The following is a 24,185-nucleotide window of genomic DNA, read 5'->3' on the forward strand; positions in this document are numbered from 1 at the left end:
ACTTCTATGCTTACGTGTGTTTTCGTAACTTTCATTGTTTACCGAACCATTCGTATTACTATTAAATGAATATGCATCCCACTTAAGCGCAAATAGCTCGTTCGACCGGCGTATAAGCCGTGCCTAATTTGCGTTTGCTTTTGCCGGCCTCAGCCAATCGCACAGCTAGGCACGTATGGCATTGTAAGTTCTGTTGCGGGAAATAAGCTACTGGGTCGCATGGCCATTGCATTTTTTTTCCTAGTTATATAGCTCATTTGAGCGAAGTGTGCGTTAAAAGTGGTGGCGGTATGATTTTAACGAGGCACTCTTTCGGAATAACCAAACTTTTGTTTTGTCTGCATGGGCCCTTTAAGAAACAAAATGCGCGTTCAGAGTCGCCGAATAGTCTCATTAAAACCACTTAAAAATTGTGTAACGCTGAACATGATCTCGCGTTCTTCAAAACTGAAGATTCCATGTCGGAGAGCAACAGTAACGACGACGGTAAGCGATGGTAAACGTCGTATTCGAATGAGGGAAAATTTAGCGTTCCAACGGTAAACTGCTGAACGCGGGAAAAGGCGTTGCTCAACTATACTATACGGCCAGATGGCGCGATGAAAAATGAAAGCTAAATGTTCATGGAGCGATAGTCGAGTAACAGTGACTTAAGTATGTTTCTCGGGTTTCTAATTTTTACCCCCCTCCCCCTTAGTATCCGATATCACGATGCTGTTGGGCATCTCTATTACTTATATTATAATTACATGCACTTCTTATGAACCTGCATTTTTTTGTCGCCTGGCTCCTCACAAGAGTAATTTTCAAACTGCCAAGCTAACAAAATGCAGCCACCGATTAAAAAAAGGTTGACCCTTCAAAAGCTTGTTTTCGGGGTTTTCTCGAAGATAATTCTGTACGATTTCAATCCCCTCGGGCCTTTATTCCGCTTGCATATCGCCATTGCAAGAAAAAAAAATAGCGGTAGACACTCAAGTGTGATAACGTGGAAGGATGCGAAAGCTTAGGTGGGTCGCAGGGGTTTTTCAAGATTAGCTTGCTATTTGACTGCAGCCACGACGTAAGCTACGTACGCTTGGCTCTACATTTGACTGCACACATCCCTGAAACACTGCCAAAATGTGATGACGTTTAATCGTTGCTTACGCAACGCGTTTTTGAAAGTTCTGCTGGAGGACACCGTAAGGCCGATGCATACGGCCGCCTCCAACATTCGCTGCGCCGCCAACAGGTCGGATGGCCGGCCCCATAGCAACGATGACGTTGTTACCATGGAGACCGCGCAGCGCATCCAATGGGGATGCCAGGCCGGAGCATCCCCGCATTCACAGCCGCTTGGGATTTTTCTTGGCGCCGTTTTTCCCGCTGCATAAGCCACTTCTGCTTTCGCATACAATTTTTCCAGCGCGGCACGGGGGCACAAAAACAAAAAGCGTTCCGAAGGCGTGCACACAACGCAAAATAGTGATTAACCTTCAAATCTAGAAGAAAAAAAAAGCTCTCTGGTTCGGAGTTTAGTGGTTGGAAATTAAAACAAGATACCTACCAGACAAGTTATGTGATTAACACGGTTATTCGAAAGGAACAAAATTTGCTGAAGCCGCAGCGGAAGAATCACAACCGAGGAAGATTGGAATGCACGCAGCCGAACAGCATTGCCACGACCGCTGAGGTGAATAACAACTTACAGGAAATAATTTGCCCCGGTATTAAAATGCAGCCCATTCGCAATCCCTATTCCGTACTACTTAAAATCTGGTTGCCACGTTTAGGCCGGCGTTACGTAACGACAACCACATCCGACGCCGACGAAACACAACACGTCTCCCTCAAAATGGTAACAGAGGTAAAGTGTTAAATTATCAACGCCATTTTCTCGCCCAGGAAGCAAGCATAAAAATGAAACAGACCTTTCGCGCATCCGTTCTCGGCAGCGTTATGCAGCACGGCGGGAGGCCCGAAGTTCATGAGTGCAGGTGCCAAAAAAACGCCGGGCGCACGCGTGGCGTGAGGGTGTGCACGTGTACGAAGCCGTGCTCCGGGCGCGGTCGCCTTTTGCTTGCTCTACGCTCGATATCCGACACTCAAGAAACGGCGAACCAAAGAAGAAGACGCACGCGGAAGCGGTGTCAATGCGACGCCGACTGCATATAAAATAACCCAGTGTTTCGTCTATCACACACAGAGAGAGTGGGAGGTGGGAGAGAGGGAGAGCGAGAGGGAGAAGTGTGGCAGAGCGTTGCTATAGTCTCGCAGCCGCGTTTCAAGTCTCGCCGCCCAAGCCCAGGGCTCCCTGCAGACAGCGCAGGTGTCAGTTTTTCCACAAAGCGCCTGAAGAATCGGGCGGGAAGCGACGAAAAAAGAACAGCCAGAGAGGCGCGACCATTGTTTCCGCAGATGCGCCCGCCGCACTGAGCGGAGGAGGATCGCTTTCTTAAGACGCCGGATTCTTGGCTCGTCGCGCCGACATTTATACGCACGGGGAGACATTCGGCAGGAATTCGTCGCTAAAGACGACAGTCTCGTTTGAGCTACCCAAAAAACACGAAAATTTTCGTCTGTTTTTTCTCACGTCTGTCACTCGATTCAGCCGCCCGGTAAAAGGTGAAAGAGTTAATAAAAGCGGAGTATGGAAACGCTATGGACTGTTCCAAACTACTAAACTGCTGCCACAACCCATGCGTGTCGCCATTATTCAGCGTTAAAAGAAACACACCTCAGGAATATTTGAAGCAATATTTAAGTATATAAAATAGTACAGGAGCGTTATTTTAATTAAAAATGTACGCTACATGGGTTTTAAAAGAAGCGAATGAAAATAAAAGACAACACGTTAAAAACGGTGTGGAAGAGAGGCGAGGGGAAAGCAAACACAAAAACAAAGAACTGTCGTGAATCTGCTTCAAGCACAATTGAAATAAAAGGTTCCAAAATGGCGCGCGAGCAGTGCGACGGCGGGAAATTTGAATTTAATTGAGCAAACTTAAGAGGAACGAGAGAGGAAGGGAAGAGTGTAAGAGCGGTAGCACGAAAGAGGAGAGAGAGCTACGTGGCAGGAGCGCCAGAAGACTAAACAAAGATACGCAGACAACATTATTTATCTTCTCGTAGAAGCGGAGGCCCATACTTAAATCTGATAAGCGCGCGTTTTTGACAACCCAGTGTTGGCAAGTATTTATACTATAAAGAAAGGGAGAGGGGGATGGAGTTGTTGCAGAATGTCACCAGGATCGGCAGTGCGAAGATTCAAATGCAGCATCAGCCACGGCCAGCTTAAAATGAACGTCCGACGAGGCGCTCTTCTCTCGCTTTTAGAACAAGAGCGTTCGATGAAAAATGTGTTCGATAAATTCTTGTTAGTCATACACAATGCGTAGCGATTTATTCATGCGCGACTGCCCCCTGACGAACCTTCACGAGAAAGCGACACGGGAACCGAAGAGCGATAAAACCCCCCTCTCTCTTCCGGGTCTGAAAGCACCCAGAGATTGAATCAATTAAGAGCGAAAGCTTCCACACTGAGAGCTCTGGTTTTCTCTGGTGCTGACTGCTCCTACATATATATTTTTGTGGGAGCAACGGAGCAGCTCCCCTAATTATCTGCCCCCTTAGGAATTACAAGCAGTTCATCATGCATAACTGAGTCCAGCAAGTGCGTACTACAGTAACTAAAACTCATTTTTACGGCGAACACAAATCAAAAGTGAAGGAAAACGAAGAGGTTAAACTAAGGAGTGCCGGCAATATCGTACACCCGGCCAGCGGTCGAGAAATGAAAGCAAAGAAAAAGTTAAGCTTGACTGTTGATGCGTGACCCACAAGGACCTTCTCCGAGAGAATACACCCATTGGAGATGGCCGAAAGGCCTCATAATCAATCCCAAGGTGCACTGCACTTTATATCCGACAAGGCATTGTATAAATTCTCTCACTCGCCGCCAGAAATCTCCTTCCAAGCCCTGGTGAACTTTTTTGACCACTGAAAGTAATTGAACCCTGCTTATGCTTCATAGTTTCCGAGCTGCACTCAGCTTCGCCTCCACCTCCTCCCTAACGGTCCTTCTTATTAAGCTGATTCTCACCAGGCACCAGTTCCTATTAGGAATGTTCCTATTAGGAACGGCACAGGTTGGCATGTTCTTTCGGTGTAGTGAACAGAGACGTTCCCGCTCGAGACGGACGGCGCAAAAGCTGACGACAGCACTTTACGTAAGCAGCCAGCTCAGAGGGAGATGAGGCACAGGACACGGTATGCCACAAACCCAAAGTCGATGCAGCCCTTTGCCTTAATTCAAGGACAATCAACAGGCCTCTCCTTCGCCACGGAGTTTCTAAAGATAAACTTCTTTGGCTCTCCACCATGTTTTCCGTGTGTCTGCTGCTACTTCCTTGAGGAGCGCGCCTCTGAGTTTTATTTAAACCAGACAATAACACTCGTATCAGCACATTGCCTCCGCAGGGCCTAGAAGCGATTGGTGGCAGGGAAGTCCTATGCGTGTGTCACGCTCTCCGAGATTGGAGCTGGGGTCATCTAAACAGCGCGTTTGCGAGCCCACCTCGACCGCCGTAAATGCGGCGGTCGAGGGAGGTGGGCCACATGGTTACAACCCTTCCGCACGACGTTTCCGACGGCGTGAAAGTTACGCCCACAGTAAAAAAAAAAAAAAGGAGTAATCTGTCTTGGTGGTTGCTTCCTCAAGGCCTATTTGCTCCTACACACGTTTTGCAACTGCCTGGAACAGTGAAAGTTGTTATTTTTTTTTTGCGCAGAACACGGTCACTTAAGAAACAATCATATATAACCACTCGTGTTTGTACGATTTTTATTGGTTGCTACACGAAAAAAATCCCGGGCCATCTCCACTAACATCAAACCTGGGGAGGGGCGAAGCATGCAGTGTCTAAGTGTATTCTTGGACCTTTGGCGTTTTTGCCAACGGAGATGAAACCGTTGGGGATAAAAGTGTATACAGCGTTGCTGCACAACTCTCGTGTCTTTCAAGCAGGAAGAGTTCCAGGGCGAGGCGCAAACGAGTGTCCCGGTGTTTTAGTGCCGCGACTACATGGGACGACGATTACGACGCCGACAGCCCGACTTCGCCCCTAAAACATTCAGGCAATAATGCCAGTGTACGATCTTAAGAGTACAGCTTCGCGTTACGTCGACTGCAATGCACCTATGCGTGGTATCCGCCATACATTTTTGAGTGTAATGAACCGCATCACTATAAACCCACCCCACCCATTGTACATACACGCCCCAAGCACACGCCGAAGCTGAACACACGCGCGTCCGTTGAGAACAGAAGGGCCTCAGGGGCGCTCATCGATTACCCACTTCCACTGTGAGACCCCATAACGCGAGCCCAGCAACAGGCTGCATTCAGCTCTGAAGCGTCGTCTCCAAGCTCACGTGGCGGCTGTCTTTCGGTGACCCCGAGGCCACCCACTGCGCCCCACAGCTGGGTGCCGCACATCGGGAGTACGAGCCCACGCACCCGCAGCCGGCGGCATTTCTAGGTCCCTCAGGGTGATCGATCAGCAGCAGCTCACTTTAGGAACGTTGCCCTCGTACAACATCCATTTTAACTGTGAGTGCACTCCGTGGTATGTTCTCCACGCTTTCTTTCAACATAAAATGCCTGCGCAGCCGCAAAGTATAAAAAAACACCGTGCTGATGTTCGCCTGGAATACGCTGTAGAGGGGTTAATCATCTTTCTAAACAGCTTTATTATAATCAAGGTTTAACCAGCAGTTCGTCCTCAGAACACGCTGGCTACATGCCGCGGTGACTCAGTGGCTAAGACGTTGCGCTTCTCTACCCAAGGACGCGGGTGCGATCCCGGCACCGGTGCCTGCTTTGTTGATATGGAGACGAGAAGCGAAACCGCCCGTGTGTTCGAGTTTTCGGAGCACATTAAATATCTTCGGGAGGTAGAAATTAAACCGGAGACCTCCACTACGGTGCGCCTCGTAGCCCAGCAAGCTTCGGCGCGCTTTAAATGAGGACACGTTGGATAGCCTGGCTGCAGCGGCATGCTGAAGTCGCAGCTCGCCACCGCGACGGATCAGTACACTGCACTGAAAGAAACGTAGGATGGACCTTTACACCACATAGGCCGCTTGTAACTCCATGACTGTACTTTAGCTATTGCTGCGCACGTTTGCCTACATTATAATCTGGCTACGTAAGATTCTTCTGGTACGCGCACGTGCGTCTCCAGCTGAAGCTACTCCTCTACCTAGGCAGATCAAGAGTCCGCCACTTTCGATGAAGATCAGGAAGACCGACCGACCGCGCGAAGCAGGTCGCTGTAGCTACTGGAACCTCGTTGCGAGGTCTCAAACAGGCAACTGGCCCATTTTGATCCCATTCCTGTTGAGCACTAGACTGAAGGAAGCACGCCACTCTTAGCACATTATGTAACGTCACCCATCACCTCATCATCATCATCATAATCATTGTCACACGTTCATCTGACGTAGCAAGCTAGACATCTTAGCCCTGATAACATCGCCAGGCTTCTCCCTCCCTCTCTTTCTGTCACATCTATATCAGCACATGAACTCCGTTCCGCGAGCTTGGCGCTGCATTAGGAGGGCTCAGGACGAGCATCAGGACCGGGCGGCATGTGACAACGGGGCCAGCAGATTCACCGCCAGCAGCTTTCTGCGGCCTCCGCACCGCCTCCTCCCGCCAGGAAGAACACACTGGAAATAGGGGTTCACAGCGCGGGAGACAAGGACGACGAAAAAACACAAGACGAGCGCCGTCCTTGTCTCCCGCGCTGTGAACCCCTATTTCCAGTATGAATTACCAACACGCCCAAGCATCCACTCTACTGAGGAAGAACACGCCACGCGCCTTCGTACTATTTTCAATGGCGCACTGTTGCCTGCGCCTATCTGCGATTCGCGACTTCTACGCATGGAGCTATGAAGCATAGAAACACTAAACGGAATTTTTTAAGTGCGATGGCATTTAAGTGCGATGGCAGGGGTGAGACAGCCCAAACAGATTTGGGAGCAGTTTTCGGAGCAGCAAAATGTCGATTTTGGAGCAGAAGAATCTTGATTTGGAGCAGTTAGAGACATTTCATACATCGTCATGTGAGCTTAAAAAATCATTATTTCAGAAATTTGCAGGGTCAAGTGGACATTTAAATCAGTTTTGAATACACAGAACACTGAAACAGCCGTACCTGAAAGAGTTTTTAAGAGTATCACAAAGTACTAACTGCACTACCTTTTTCCTAACTGGTGATATTGTGTTGCGGCTGCACGCAACACTGACAACAAAACTGCCATTAACATTAGAGAATTTTAGCAGTCCGTCTGTTCTGTTGGTTATTTTGTTACCGGGTTGACCGGGACCGGTCAGCGCCTGCGCGCGCAGAAGGGCGAGGAGGCGCGGACAGGGCGAAGGCAGGCCCGCGGAACTAATCCCCCTACTGCTACGAATGCCCAACCTAACCTAACCTAAGCTAACCCAGACGAGTACCGGTCAGCACGGTAACTACGTACACGACGGAACAGACGGACTGCTAAAACTCTTACCAAATTTAAGGGCTCCGCAATTGTGGCATTTTTTTTTGCCGTTTTAATGCTAAGATTATTATTTTTGTAATCCCAGGCTGCGTTGTACGAATGACTGCAGTCGCGGCTACAGTTGAGCAACTTCGAGCTAACGGTCGCATAGCCCAACCAGCATAACCCGTTTCAGCCCCCGGGGCGCAGGTTCACCCTATGGTCATTTGACTAGCGTTACTGTCTATAGCCACCTAGATTCTGGCATTCAATTTCACTTTGCATACATCAAGTGTTATAGTCGCGTTCTATGGCAACCGTGTAGTCGCGGCGTGAACAGGTCGCGGCGCCGCAGCACAGCCCGCAACTTTCGTGTCGACCGTTCCATCCCCGAGGCTCGCGATAGCGCTTCGAAGCACAGCAACACCTCAGTATTTGTAACACCACAACGAGCCAAAAAATTCACTTCACGAACCCGATTATAGACGCGCGCACCGCGTTTCGCACTCAAGGACAAACCACGCCGAAGTCCTAGGCCCGGGCCCACATTTCAATGAACTTTTTTTTCGCGCCGCGCAACTTCCCGTAATCTGGCACCAATCTCAAACCATATCCCCGCGTTAACGTCACTGTTCAGAGCCACAACAGATAGAATGAATAGACTGGAACCCAGCTGATAGCGCAAAATAAACCAGGGAAAATATCGGCGATGCGCACTGAGCGCGTTGGTAGCATGCCAGATCAGGCGGCGGCCATGTTTGTTGCCACAGCGATGCCTAATCCAGAAGGCCGTTTCAGCGAACCCGGTCGGAAAGCGAATCGAGTTTTAGAAGCTATCGCTTGCTTCGTTTCAGTCTTTCTATTTGTGCCATTTCTGTGTTTGCGATTGACAGACGATAAAAGCGGTGACCAAGATGCGGGAGGCTTTCGTCCCCGCCGAAACTGACATGAGCATCAAAATCCGAGCCGTTGAGGCTCTTCTGGAGCAGTTTGGCGCAATTTTCGCCGTTTTCGTGCTTTTGGAGCAGCTTGGCGCAGGCAAATGGAATCGTATCAAAAAGGCGCGATATGCGCAGCTGTCTCACCCCTGCATTTCGAAAAATATATGCGACTGGTCGCTAAGAACTTCGATAACAGTCCGATCCGCGCAGTAACCGGCAGTGCGCTTCTGAGAGGCCACGATAGCCTGCAGAGAGCGAGCAATAAGTTGCCTAGTCAACTAGACACTACTGAACTTACTTTGGTGAATTTTATTCAGTCAGTTCTACTGATTGGGTAAAAGATTTATCATGGTGCCGCGCGCGTATGTCACTAACAAGACCCCCGAAAGGATGCTAAACTTAGTTGTCTGTCAGCACGGCAGGATGGATATAACACAGGAGATGATGACGCGCTGTGCCACCCGGTGACGACGTCACACGAGTGTATTTCAATCGGAAGAGCGAGGATCACGTGACGCATCTACTGTGACGTCTCGGCGAGGCAAGTGAGCGAAACCAGCGCTAACTCAGCATGCAATAATTTGGGCCAGTTGGTTTCTTGAAGTAATAAACATAAATAAAAACAGCTCAATATGGGCCGGACTGTAGAAGGCAGATGACCGGCGCTCATCCTGCGTGTTCTCTGCCTTAGACCAGTCCTTACTGCCTCTTTTTAAATACGCCAACTCTGAAAAGTGCCGAGATGGGAGACGTCACATTGTTATGCAACAAAGGAGGCTGTCTCACGTTTCAATGCTTTTTTACCGGTTTTTTTTTTTTTTCAAGTGCCGCAAACAGAGGCGGAGTTGCGATGTCGATCTTTCCAGTTTTCTTAAAACCCTACTCCGCTCCCCCTGCGTGACATGCATATGCTTCCACGAGGCTACGAGGTTATGAAGGAAAGGAATTCGCGAAGTAAACAAAGAGAGGCACGCAGACCTCGAAAGTGTCGAACGTCGAACCCGGCATCCAAAGAGACATAGGGTAAAGAATTCTAGCTCAAGGAGATGAAAGCTAAATAAAAACCAACGTGCGTGAAACAGACGTCATCTCCACTAGGCACGACCGATTTCGCCCGTGACACCCGTGACAGAGGGCGACACCGGGTGTTCTAGCGATTCGATTAGGCTTCTTTTTTTTTTTCTCTCTCTCTCTCTCTAGCTCGCTATGTCTTCATAGTGTCAAGGAGATCGCACACTGGGATAAAGTAGGTTGTAAAGAATGAAGCAACGAAGCGACACCTACAAAACAGCGAAAAGGTGCTTTAGCGTTAAAGCTACTTACTGCATGCTTTGTCTCCTCAGTTAGCAGCGTTAAGGGTGAATGAAACCCGAGCGGAAAAGGGACGCGTCTGCGCGCGCGTCTCCCGCTCCGAGAATGTGTTCGGATGCCGGAAGACTCCCGGATCGACCACTCCCGCACGCGTCCAACCTGCTCGATATTTGGCCGCGCCGCGTCGGCAACCGGATTGCTCGGACGCACATCGGACTGCCTCTTTAATTACGGTCGCTACCTAAGGGCCGCGCAGAAAAAAATACAAGTTTGGTTCATTCGAAAGATTGTCTCGTTAGAACACCGATAACACTTTTGGATGCAAATCTAACTTTTATAATGTTTATAGTGAGGAAAATAGAGAACAAGCGAGGGCTCACCAGTCACCTTACCGCTAGAAATTTTTTACGCATCCTAACGAGCTTGTTCGATCGGTCAAGGCCGACAAAATCAAACTCGTTTCACTCAATGGTGTTGTAGGCGGAGCTTCCTGGTCACTTTCCACGCATAAGCGCAAATTTTCTATTACGACTGTACAACTCCCCTTTAACAGCGGAGCTGTGGTTACTGGCCGCAAGTTCGGGGTTCGTGCGCGCCGAAAACTCCCCGCGAGGAATGCTATCGCGTAGGCGTCGCGCAGCTGTCGCAATACCCACTCTACAACAGAAAAAAAAAAAAAAAATTAGCAGTGGCTTAGCTCGGCTATGCCAGGATATACGTAACGTGAGCTAAGGTTCAGTTGGTTATCCTTATAGGTTTCCTGGTTGTCTAGGAAAAGCTGATTATCATGCTTACTGCTGCTAAAACTATTTCCAATCAATCCAATCCAATTCAATCCAGTCCGGTCCAGTGCAGTGCAGTCCAGTCCAGTCCAGTCACTGCTCGTCGCGCATGCGCAGCACGGCTCGCCAGGAGCCACGCGAAACGGCTATCAAGCGGCTCCGGCGGAGCGTCAGACTTGGCTATAGCGCAACGGAGGGGCACCGCTGGGCTCGCTCCGGCGCCAGTGTGTCTGCCGCGGTTATGAAGTCACTCCTCTGGAATGCGCAGACCGGCGACTGTGCAGGCCCAATTCTCTACACATTCGTACTCCAATTGGATTGGATTTCCAATCCAATGCTCCTCGAGCTTGCGCAGAAGGGTCCTTCAAGGTCCACGCGAAACTGCTCAACCTCGGCCAGTGTAGCTTACGCTACAAAACAATGTGATAGCGGCAGCCGCAACACCCGAGAGGGGCGCGCGCACGGAGTGGACGCCCGCATTTGCTCAGTATCGTAGGAGAGCCCTTCGCGCGCAGCGTCTTTGCAGTTCTCGGAATGGCCCGGCCGCGGATAGTTCGCATGGCCGACGAAGAGGTCGCGATCCGAAAGGCAGGGCGATCTACTGAAACTGTGTGTCCGTAAATGCTCACTTACAACAGCTTCGCGATTCAAGTCTTGCGCATGAGTGCAAGCTTCCCTAGATATTTTTAACAGTCAAGTTGTTTAGCCATTCGTTGATTCCGGCGTTTCAAAAGCTCATTACAAAGAAAAGAAATCACCGGCTCCGTCAATGGTCGTCTTACCCACTGGGCTACGACCATGAGTTAGTACCCGAGATTCAAAGGCTTACTCACTCGGCTGTACACTGTATGGAGAGGAATCACGCCACCTGCTCGACACAGAACACGTGATAGGGTACACGTTTCACCTGCGGGCGTCCAATTTAAGTGAGCGCGTTCCAACTCGTTCTTCATGCTTCTTCGATTTGATTCTCCTTCGCCGTTATAGCAAGAAAAATGGAGTAAAGGTCGCTGCGGCAGCGAAGAAGAAGCAAATCGGCTGTAATCGTGGATTAAACCGTCGTGATGGTCGTGAAGGTTGTGTACAGCTTCGCTAGCTTCAAGTCTTGTACCTTAGTGTGAGCTTCCTTCCTCTTTTTTGCAACCCTTACAGGAGTCATAAAATGCGATATTAAACTGCTGCAGTATGACAAAACGTAGCTTACAAAGCACATTAAACAGCGGTCAGTTACAAAACCACGAAGATAGCAAATGTGCTTGCCAATTTACAGTTGCACCAATTGCCTGCGCAGTTCCCCAATTAAATAATGACGTAAGAGCTTCCCGAAGAACTACGCGGCCGTTTCTGTTGCTGACTTATTCGTGTGTTACTATTAACGCTATATCTGACGTTACAAAAGGCACGTATACACGTGCGTTGTTCTAAAGTTTTCTTTTCGGTTACGCAATGCAGTTTCGGCCTTGTAACTGTCTAGGCTCCAGCCGCAGAGCAAAGAGAACGCACGCAACGAAAACAGCCAACGAAACGTCAGCAAAGCTATTACTTTCCGCGAAGTGTTGTGCAATGGTGGAAACAGCAGGTTCGAAAAGTAAGGCAGATATAATAAGCATTCGTATTTTTCCACACTTGCGTCTTTTTTTCAGAAGAGATTGTCCACCTACTGCAACTCGTGTTTTCAAACCAAGTATGTACAGAACAAGGCGGAAAAAAAAAATTCCTCGGGACATTTAAGTTTTATTACGCGATTTGAAGGTGAAATCGTGGTTTAACAAGGGTGGTATAACAGTATAACAATAACAATTTTTTTTACTGTCCGTATTTGAGTCGCTTTCTGGGCTTTCGTTTCCGTGTCTTTTGGCGCAAATAACGTCGAGCAGCTTCTTCTTTTCCACTCGCGTGGCGCCACATTCATCTGTAACGCGGCACACACAATTCTGCTACCTTTATTATGTCTGCAATTCACAGTTGTGTGAATTTGTGAAGCGGGCACATTAGACCTCAAAGCTCCCGATTCCTGGTCAATTTTACAAGTGAGTATGTGCCAGAATGAGAGGAGCAAGAGCTTTTAAGGCGAAAACCTTAAGTGCATAACAAATTTTAAGCGTGCATAACAAACTCAAGCGTGCATAAAAAAATTTACAACTTGTATTAATACTGTATTCAAAAAGGCTGCAGGCGCGTATTTTAAACTCCTTCCGCAGATCCGGCATTATGTGCCTCACATTAGCTGCAAATTTGTGCTACACGTTTAAGGTCGCTCGGAACAGTGCAAATTCTAAGCGTTTCGCAAAACGAGCATTTAGTAATTTTACGTACACAGCCAACTCACAACTCAGACACTTTGCCCTTGAAATGAACGCTGACACCTCGACCCGAGGCCTCCCCCTAAATTTAAACTGTGCACAGCCCTTGCCTCTTGCAGCAGCAACAAAAAACGCACATAACGCTTCGGGGCGTATCTTGCATGTATTGAGTGATGAACCGACAGACTTTGCAAGTTTGCCGCCATGACGGCACTTATAACGTGCCCATCATTCCTTCTAAATTTGAGCAATCCGCCACACTTAACTTTCAAGACAGCGAGCAAACCTTCCACACGGTTTGCAAAATGTTTCTGAAGAATTCAGTATTTCACCCCGTAGAACCTAAAAAATCTGCAGACGCCTGAAACTTAACGCGCATTGCCCCTTTGACATTCCCTTTAGCACGTCCACATTTAAACTGTACAGCAGCAAAGACGTGCATACCGCTTTTTTTCGTTTTCTAAAGGTTTTAACTGGCCTATGCACTGTAGGATTTGGCCACACATCCTTTAAGTGCGGGGAATTCCTTGCGGAAATGAAGCCTCCGCACACTTTTAGTTACACAGCCCACTTAAGCTTCACAGCATTAACCTCCAATACTTCCCCCAACATCTGGCCTTTCCCTCAACACAGACGTCCTTTCCTCCCAGTCTCCTCTTCCCTCTCTTTCAAACTTTCACAGAACATCACCTTGACATGCCCCGTCTTTTTACTAATTTAAACTCGGTGCAAAGTTCCGTTCTCCCACAGCGAAGGAGAACACGTGCATAGGTTTTCAGGCGGCTCCAGCCGCACAAGCGATTTCGCTGCCACAACTATGGCGAAGGCGCTCGTTTTAATGGAACGGAACCGTCTCTGGTCTCTTCCAGATCACCACCATGCCTTCCTACGCTACATAGACCCTGAGCTCAGGATGAGGCTGCCAGAGGTACTTCCGCGCCGATTAGAGACGTTATACCACCGACTTCGTCTCAACGCAGCGCTTACAAAGTCATATCTTTTTCGACTTGGTGTCACTACAAACCCTTACTGCGACAACTGCGGGTCGCCGGAAACCGTGAAGCACCAGCTGATAGAATGCTCCGCACACATGCACGCAAGGTGCAGTCTTGTGCAGAAACTAGAGCGCCTCAGCCCAGGACCAATGACCTTGAAAGTACTTCTTGGTCCATCGCCATCTCCACCAGCTCAGCGCTAAGTACTGGAGGCGTTGTTCGACTATCTGGACAAGATTGGCGTGATTGCAGTGATTTAGTGTTTAGAAGACAGGCTTTTTTAATCCCACTACTCACAAACTGAACGGCATTCTTTTATTGTTCTGTCTTCTTTTATTTCTTCTTTCTTGTGCCCTGTAATCTATGGGGCCTTTTCTTTCACCCTCCGCCTTCCCCCGCCGAGTAGCACGTCGGTGCCGAAATTCCGGCAAACATCTCGGCTTTCTCTTCTAATAAAGGGCATTCTTTCCATCCAATCCATTCCAATCCATCCATCCGTCCCATCCATCCGTCCCATCCATCCATTCCATTCCATCCATTCCATTCCATCCATTCCATTCCATCCATTCCATTCCATCCATTCCATTCCATCCATTCCATTCCATTCCATCCATTCCATCCATTCCATTCCATCCATTCCATTCCATCCATCCGTCCCATTCCATCCATTCCATTCCATCCATTCCATTCCATCCATCCGTCCCATTCCATCCCTCCGTCCCATCCATTCCATTCCATCCATCCGTCCCTCCGTCCCTCCGTCCCATCCGTCCCATCCATTCCATCCATTCCATCCATTCCATCCATTCCATCCATTCCATCCATTCCATCCGTCCCGTCCCGTCCCGTCCCGTCCCGTCCCGTCCCGTCCCGTCCCGTCCCGTCCCGTCCCGTCCCGTCCCGTCCCGTCCCGTCCCGTCCCGTCCCGTCCCGTCCCGTCCCGTCCCGTCCCGTCCCGTCCCGTCCCGTCCATCCATCCATCCATCCATCCATCCATCCATCCATCCATCCATCCATCCATCCATCCATCCATCCATCCATCCATCCATCCATCCATCCATCCATCCATCCATCCATCCATCCATCCATCCATCCATCCATCCATCCATCCATCCATCCATCCATCCATCCATCCATCCATCCATCCATCCATCCATCCATCCATCCATCCATCCATCCATCCATCCATCCATCCATCCATCCATCCATCCATCCATCCATCCATCCATCCATCCATCCATCCATCCATCCATCCATCCATCCATCCATCCATCCATCCATCCATCCATCCATCCATCCATCCATCCATCCATCCATCCATCCATCCATCCATCCATCCATCCATCCATCCATCCATCCATCCATCCATCCATCCATCCATCCATCCATCCATCCATCCATCCATCCATCCATCCATCCATCCATCCATCCATCCATCCATCCATCCATCCATCCATCCATCCATCCATCCATCCATCCATCCATCCATCCATCCATCCATCCATCCATCCATCCATCCATCCATCCATCCATCCATCCATCCATCCATCCATCCATCCATCCATCCATCCATCCATCCATCCATCCATCCATCCATCCATCCATCCATCCATCCATCCATCCATCCATCCATCTCTCTCTCTCTCTCTCTCTCTCTCTCTCTCTCTCTCTCTCTCTCTCTCTCTCTCTCTCTCTCTCTCTCTCTCTCTCTCTCTCTCTCTCTCTGTAAAATCGTAAACAATTGAAGTATAAACTCCGCGTTAGAGTGCCCCGCCTGCGCGAACTACATATGCGGTGCTAAGCCCAACAATCAAAACTAGAAACATAATGATTAAGCGTAACCAAGTTTTAAGAGAAGCTCGAGTTGTTATGTAACTTTTACGCAATACACACCCAGTCCATTATAGCGACAGTTCATTATAGCGTCATTTTCCCCTGATATGAGACTAGAAGAACCAACCGTAGGTATTCAAAACATCTGCCGAGCGAAATGTAGAAGTGCCGAAGACAGCACTGAAAGTCCCGTTCGGCGACTTTATTTTTTTTCTGTTGTTTGTGTGTTTTCCCGGAAGTGAGGCACGCTATTGTTTAACGCACAGCCTGATGAGGGCGAAAATACCTCAGACGACGTCACATCTTGACGAACACCATGATAAGGCGTCAATGATAAGCGTCGACTGGTCTCGACGTTTGAACAATGATCTGGGGCAGACACTTCCATCATAGTAGTGTCATACAGTGCGTAGCGTGCGTAATTGAAGCGTCTTCATCACGCTTAATTTTTATTCGAGCGGATTTGACCTGACCTCTGCTGTTTAAACCAGCCGGGCGCAGTGGTATGTTTGTGTTTTGTCGTGTTTGGAGCTATTCGATATGCAAGTACAGCGCAGGCCATACCGTTTTTTGGGCGGCAAGCGTTTCACAGCCACGTCGCCATAGCACGAGCTTAAACTCGGCATTAGCGAGAGGGTAGCCGTGCACGCCAGTACCCCCCCTTCCTCCCCCATAAAAGGAGCGGAGGAACAAGCAACGAAATTTACCATCGTCATCAACTCGTCGACGTCGATGTAACTGTGAGTGAAATAAACTTTGAACACGGAATAACAGGCAGCGGCGCAACTCGTAGGAGACAGCCCGAAGCCTTCGGAACGCAAGCGTCTCAAGCGGCAAGATTGCAAAGCCGTTTGGCAAACCGAGGCGTCTCAAGCGTCCAATTGGACATTAATGCTTTCGCATTCACAATTCATTCAAAGGCTTTAGGTGTCCTCGCACTATTTTACCCGTAAATCCATCTCATTCAGTCATCACCCAGGCAGAAAAGTCAGAGGTTGTGCTGTTTAACGTTTACATTCAGACGCGCCAGGCTATTTCTTTCTTTCCCACTTTCCCACCTTTTTGCAATGCGCTTCTGTTCCTCGTTGAGGTCGTTGGCTATGATGCTGAAATGCAAAGCATGTGGCCCCAGCCAGGACTGTTTCACTTCTGCGCAGTGGCCCAATTCTTTCATTTTTTTTCAACTGACGGTGACGCGTGCGCTTCGAAGGAGAGCCGCCGCAGGGGCAGGCAGAAGCGGCTCTCATCGCCGTAACCCGCGATGGCGGAGAATGAATGCGATTGGGGCCGAAGGAAGAGAAGGAGAGGTAGAACACACAATCGCTGGAGCGCGCGTGGCCTCGATTTTCGTGAAGCTCGCAGTGATAAAAAAAATGGGGGGCTCCGCTGAAGCAATGACTGCAACAATGACGTCGCCGCAACACAGCGTCGCGGACGTTGAACGAACGTGCGCAGGGAAAAAAAAAAAACGAAGCCCTTTCACTAACCTTGCCACGAGAGGGCGCAACGACTTAAATATTACAAGGCAATGCAGCACTTTTTCCAGGAACGTGCGGGAGTCAGAAATTCCTGAACTAAAGCTAGAATTGCCTCCTGACTGTGGGTAGAGCAAAAAAGAAAAGTTTGCCCGAATACCAAAACGGGGAAGCCATCATCCACAGACGACAATCTCAACAATATATTTACCGTGTTTAGGCTATCGATTTCGCCGTCGGCCAATCTAACGCGTTAGAAGAAAGAGCTCACGCTCCGGTTGCAAAGTAGAAAACCAAACTGAAGGATACGGGCACAGGCAACGCAGTGACTTCTTGATGTACGCCCAGTTTTCCAGCGAAGCTGTATGTAGTTGCGATCCCACGGTCTCGCGCCGGCGGTAGCAATTCACTCAGCGGCGTGAGTTTAGCGCATGGAAAATACAGGTCTGATGGCCTTCATATTCTGATATAAGTCGACTTATATTGCCCCTGAAGAATGTCTTCTCAGCGATTCACTTGTGCTTGGAGGTGAAGCCGAGACTGAAAGGATCGGTGTAAGCTAGGCCTTCGTAAGCTGGCTTTCCCGCATCGCCTGTCACACAGTGAAGCATGCATTGACACCTGCGAAGGGAGTATGGTTACAGCCTCTCATTTACTTCTCTCGTTCGTCGCCGCCTCTTTCCCGAGGCGATACGCGCGGCGTCCGTCTACCCCCTTACATAGCGCAATGCCGGGCGCTCTTCGGCGGCCGCTGTGATTGGCGTAGCCGCGCTATAAAATCAACTACCCCTCTGTCAAAGCGGCAACGACGGCGGAACACGAAGCTTTCTTATCTGGACGGTTTACTGCACTGCAATTGTGCTCTCTAGTGCTTTACTGATACGGCCATTACATGGCGTTCAACCATCGCCGTCGTTAGACGAAGGAGGGGGGGGGGGGGACAATTTTTGTCCAATTTTGCACGTTCATGAAACGCTCTCCAACTCCAAACTGCTTCGACCATGTCCGAACGGCGCAATCGTACAACTGTGGGCTTCATAACGCGAGGGACCCAGCTTTGATTCCGACACGGGAAGCGTTCCAATCACCCATGATCTTCGTAATCATCGTCAGGGAAAGTTGGCTCGCCTGCAGTGCGTGTACAGACGACACCAGTGATATGCTGAAAGCCTCGCTTTAATAAAGCTTCGTTCTCTCTGTCTACCAATCATGCGTGTCGTTAGTCTGTGCAGTAAAAGATCGGGGCACTCTCCTTGTCGTTCAACGTAGCAGCCCCAAAATATAAAATCCAGCCAGAGCACCAGCTTTGCCGTACTTCCGTATTCCCAGTGTGGAAGGGCTCTGATTTTTGTTGCAGAATTTTTTCTCGTTAATATTTTTGGTCAGTTGGAGAGGCCTTCATTCTGCTGTGTGCCTAAATAGGCCGTTGTAGTAGATGATACGGTGGTGGTGGTGATGACGATGGTGCAATTTTGGGGGAGAGAGAGAGAGAGGGGGAGAGAGAGGGAGAGAGAGGGAGGGAATAAAATATTTTTATTTCTCCAGCAGAGGCTGATGTGTGGGCCTCGCCCCGTGGAAGGCGTTCCTAGTCCGGGATGCCTTGACTTCGGCTGGCCATCCGTGCTCGGGTCATCAACTTAAGCTGGATATCCGGGTCCGGGCTGGCCAGAGAAGCTCTCCACTGCTCGAAGGTTGGGTTGGAAAGGGGGGGGGGGGCAAGTCTGAAGTTCGTTGGCATTCCCATATGATGTGGTAGAGGGTGCCAGGCTGGGGACAGTAACCCAACAACCTTCCCTCTGCAATTTTGGTAAAGTTCATTGCTATTTCGACTCCAACGATTCGCGTATTATTCTTTGTTAGTTTGGATAGGGTTGGAAGCTCTTTCGCTACGTTAAACAAAAATGTTCCACACCTTACAGCGCCAGGCAGAGCTTTTTTTACGCTTTGTTTCTGTTGTGCCCTGATCTCGCCTCTCTTCCACGCCATTTTTCAACCCTGACGGCGTCACGTTCTTAACTTTTTTGTTTTTGTTGTGCTTGGCCCCACTCGAGACAGCGCGAGGCAGGGGCTTTTATATATCGTCGATCAATCCACGAGAAAAATGTGCAAAACGTTAGTAGGCCCTACCGTTTCAAAATACGCAGAGGGAGTGTGCGGACCGAAAGGACGCTGAAACTGATTACGGCGACAGACGAAGCCTACAGAGAAGAATGTAAACGCTGACAACAGGGTGTGGAGTTTAGTTACCGACCCTTATCGGCATTAGTGCGATTTGGTCGACACTGCTAATCTGACATTGTCTCCTTCCCCCTTTTCTTTTTGTTTTTTCGCTCGAAATATGAAATATTTCCTCCATTGGCGCGGTACGAAGCATTGTACGCCCGCGAAAAAATGGCGAAATAAATGGCAGAGGAATGACAGTTCTAAAACACTCCAGCCTGCACACGTCATTGTGCTGGGTTTTCCGCCCTAAAACGTGTGACGGCACGACACAACGCCAGATTGTTCTATTGAGCACAATAGAGGTGACACGTCCCCGTCAACGAAATTTCGCTCCAGCGTAGACCACATTGCACTGTGTTCAAGCGCCTATCAAAAGTCTGGGCGAAACAGGTGCGGCTCACCGAGGTCCCTGTGCACTGGAAAACGAAATATCCCCCGATAATCAAGTTACCCAAAGTTCTTAACAAGTGGTTTTTGAGCTTTGCCGGCGCCTTGGAGGAGTTTTTAAATAAATTGTATTTCGCTTATCGACTGCATTTAGTGTATCGTTGGGAAATTCAAATTTTCAAATTTGGTGGGTTAAAATTAACACGCCGAAGCTGCACCCGAGCTATGTGTTGCGCAGTAATGGATGGCTCCGGATTAATTTTGAACACCTGGGGATCTTTAAACTACCGAAGTCTTGACACGTGGGCGTTTTCCATTTTCGCCTCCATCTCAAAAGCACCCACCGCGACTGGGATCGAACCCACGTCCTTAGCCACTGAGCCATCGCTGCGGGTGGCGCCTAGTGGTGATTACTAAGTTTAGTGGTGTGTGAATTTTCCCCCTTTTTTTACGAAACAAAATTTAGAAGACAAAAACAGTAGTAGTGACAGAAACAGTACTTAGAAGCATTTTGACATAATATTTATTAAAATGGCGAAAACCATAGAGTAATTTCCCCAGCCCTCCCTAGTGGTGGACGATTTGCGAGGTGATTGATTGATTGATTGATTGATTGATTGATTGATTGATTGATTGATTGATTGATTGATTGTAAGGTTTTAACGCGCCGAGGCAACGCAGGAAATGAGACGCGCCGTAGTGGAGGGCTCCGGATTAATTTTCACCGCCTGGGGATCTTTAACGTGCTCCGAACAATCGTACACACAGGCGTTTTTTTTTTTCGACGTGATTAGTAAGTTTCAAAGACAACACTTGACGAATTGGCCGAGTCCTGAAGTTGGGACCACAACAGACTCAGCTTTTTCGCGTCAACCATGCATGCCAGAAGTAGGACGGAGATGTGTAACAGCATTGACGCCTTGTTAAAGCGTATATTCTTGCACCCTACCGAGCTTCTGGTTACATCTGCATATAGGTAGTTAAGTGCCGGTGAGGTATAGCGTGAGATATGTGGGAAGACAAAAGGAGCCACTACGAAAAGAATCGGAGATAGAGCCGCACCGTGTGGCGCACCGATACGTTAACGTCGAAAGGCGAGGTTGCCTCCGACGGCAATTTCATACATTCAACTGAACAAACAACACAATGAAGTTCAAAGCTCGGCATGTGCGTGTTGAAATCGGGGCGAAAAAGTAATTGTTGACTCTGCAAGGCATACTTTTTCAAACTCCCATTTCAACTCACACTTTAAATTGCTATATTAGAACATCTGCCAGAACGGAGTATTGACCCCGAAGCACCTCGCTGGATAAACATTGTCTCGCCTCGGTGCATTAGGAACGCTCTAGATGATTTATGCTTAAAAGGCACTGTGAACGACCAGTTATTATGCGTGCGCAGAAGCTCTCCGCAACATGTGCTCGGAAAGAAAGCGAATATGTGTACACAGGACTAAGCACGGCGGTAGGGCAGGGGTGGCGGTGTTGCCATAGACATTAGGTCTTCATTGTCGTTTTTTTAGAGTTGGAAGGGAACACGTTTTTAGCTTCAAAACATTTATTTGTAGTTGTCTGTGACTACATTCCGTCCCTGTTCATTAGTTGAGAAAGTAGCGTGTATTCGGAGGCCTGGTATCGAGGTCACGATATCTCGCTGCCATAGGGTACTCGTCCGCTTTCCAGAATATCGGTCCCAACAGCCACCAGGAGATAAATTAGGATCACGTCATTTTAGAAAACCCCAACATTACAAAACTCCGTACATCATTAAGACATTCCAGATAACTTCCCAATGTCGGTTTCGATGCAGGATACATGGCTGCAATTATTCCAATAGTTCATGTGTGTCGATCGCTTGCAACGGTAAAAAACAACCGCCATTATTTATTTTAAATTTCAAGAAGCCAGACCTGTCTCGTTACAGCCTTCCGGCCCGTTTTCCCAACAACTAAAATGACGGCCGGGATTAATAGACTTACAACGCTCCTAACGTCACTGGTTAACGCCACTAATTGCTTCAATAACAGCGGCGGTTTCAGTTTCAGTTTGTTCATTCATTTGCACGTAGAAATATTCTCACAGTATTCGGCCAAAAATAAAAATTTGTTTCCTGAGCGAGCCATCATCTCCGTGAATACATCATCAGCAAACGACTTCATACAGTGCGGTAACGCTAAAGTGTGTCAAGAACGAATATTCCAGCTTACGAAGACGACCTCCTCACAAAAGGTCACATAAAAACAGTATAAAAGTACAAATGAAAGTCAAATACAAACAGAACTAAAGAAACTCTAAATAACAGGTAGTCATGTAACCAAATTGCGCCCCTGGCAACGCTCATTACGCTTTATCACCAGCAATAGTTACGTAACTATGTCCCCGCTGAGCAGTGCAACCAGCTACTCCGCTTATCCTTTAAATTGATTCCACAGAGATTTCCCACACTGATTTTCCCGGATACTTATAATATAGAGAAAGTACCCTCAATTTCCAGCTATTGAGTTCCAATGTCCTGACCCTACCGGCACAACTCAATTCGTTCTCTATTCTGCAGGAACTCTTCTAACGCGAGAAGGTGTTTCGATTTGCACTGCATGTCAAGACTTTCAAATACTCGTTAATCAAAACCTGTTATGGTTCACAAACTTACACTTCGAACCAAAAATGAGAAAAAGAAGATAAACGACAGGCCGAAACTGACCGTGCTGACTTTCACCGCCTGCACTCGAAGCCAGCCCCGCAATTGCGCGAACGTGTCGAGAGAGGGCGCTTTATTTCAGAGCGCCAACCGGCCCATCCGAGGTCGTCGCAAAGGGCCCCTGCTCGAGCACAAAGCTCCCACGCAAGAAAGCGCACGCATCAAGCACCACGCGGATCGATGCAACGCGGAACTGCTCCTGGGGGCGGCGCTTCTCCGCGAGTCCTTCTTCCGGCTTCCCGAGCTTCCTGTTTCCCAGGCCGGCCGAGGCGCTGGAAGCCACAACTCGAGGAGCGAGCTGCTGCCGCCGCCGCTCTTGCAGCTTCTGTGTCGAGGACTCTCGCTCGCGCTCAGCCTTTTTTGATCTCGTTTATGGCGCGCCGCTCGCTTTGCTTGTTTCGCTGCCAACGCCAGAGGCGACGGCTTGAGCAAGCACGTCTTGTTCTTCTCCACTGCGCTTCTTGTGGGCGAGGAGTTTTTTTTTTCTTTCCTTCCTGCAGATTTCTCTCTCTCTCTCTCTCTCTCTCTCTCTCTCTCTCTCTCTCTCTCTCTCTCTCTCACTCTATCTCTCTCACTCTCTATTTGTGCTTGTACGGTGGCAGGCCAGTTATGGAGTGTTGCGCGACGATGGATAGCAAGAACGAAATATTTTAAGACGATCCGTTGCAGATCTGTTATGGGCATTGTAAGCACGGATCTGATTTTGAGGTTTTGTTGAGACAGCTTCATTTTGATTATGACGTATCTTTTGTGGTCCGTTGAGACACCCGCGGTTGCTTTAGATGCTTCTTTTGAGACACCTTCGTTTAGTTTGCCGACACTAGGACAAACTCTCGCCATGCCACACCATATCATATTTTCGCAGGCAGCGCACTCCCGCCCGAGGCCCGCGCGCCGGCGCTCCGCCGCTGACGTCACACTCCCGCACTGATGCTGCGCAGCGCCCCGCTCCAAAGGCTTCGCCCATCACGAGAAACAGAAGAGGCGGGTTTGGGCCCTCATATGCTTAGACATAAGAACTGAAATTCGAGTCCCCCCATTCTCCCGGTTGCTCATAGAATATAAGCGCATATCAATAATTTAATCAGGTAAATATAATTATTGCCGTCCAGAATCGCTCCATTTGTCACATTTAAAAAAGTCGGAGTCCGTAGAGTATGAATTGCACTTGAATAGCGTGAAATATCATGAAAAAGGTTAATAAAACTTACAGGTTTGTTACCGCGCGTGTTAGTCTAACCACTTTACTGCACGAACAAGTCCATACGGTAACACGCTGCAAAACGTACCCAGCTGAGCCAAAATTTCACGTGCTTATATTCCTTTACCCGAACAATGCCTGGGCAAGCCCCAGCAAATTTCATGACGCCACTTTGCTTTCTTTTGCTAAGCTCAATCAAACTGACAGGATCAAATGTTGAGCACGGTGGTCGTGGAATACCACTGTAACTCCATTTTTGACGTCAGTACATCTCGAAAGGAAGACTGGTTAGTTTGTTTTTTCAATATATCGACATGCGGAGCTCCAATCAGGCTGGTTATATTAGAAATATCTTTTATTTTTCAGTTTCAAAACGACATTTATTCACCGTTATACATGGCTTCTGGGAATGTGTCCGCGTATAATGCTGCAAAAGGGCCGCTGCTGTCATTTTAATGTTCCAACAAATCCCATCCCAATGTGTAAGTTCAATTAGCCTGCAAATAC

General features: G+C 48.7%; 1 protein-coding gene across 2 annotated transcripts in view; it reads right to left on the minus strand.

The window, feature by feature from the left end:
* Positions 1 to 24,185, minus strand: part of LOC144178925 (uncharacterized) — a 124,953-nt gene that overhangs the window by 38,284 nt on the left and 62,484 nt on the right. Inside the window, exon 1 of one of the 2 annotated variants that reach the window (XM_077707072.1) lies at positions 1,914 to 2,144. The exons of the other annotated variant lie outside the window; for it this stretch is intronic. Coding sequence (XP_077563198.1) covers positions 1,914 to 1,971 — 58 coding nt within the window. The 5' untranslated portion in view covers positions 1,972 to 2,144. Of the gene's footprint in view, positions 1 to 1,913; positions 2,145 to 24,185 lie in introns of those variants that run through there. 2 annotated transcript variants of the gene reach the window in all.

This window comes from Haemaphysalis longicornis, unplaced genomic scaffold, assembly GCF_048455015.1.
Source record: "Haemaphysalis longicornis isolate Haplotype H1 unplaced genomic scaffold, Haemaphysalis longicornis Haplotype H1 scaffold_4, whole genome shotgun sequence".
In the NCBI taxonomy this organism is placed as follows: domain Eukaryota; kingdom Metazoa; phylum Arthropoda; class Arachnida; order Ixodida; family Ixodidae; genus Haemaphysalis; species Haemaphysalis longicornis.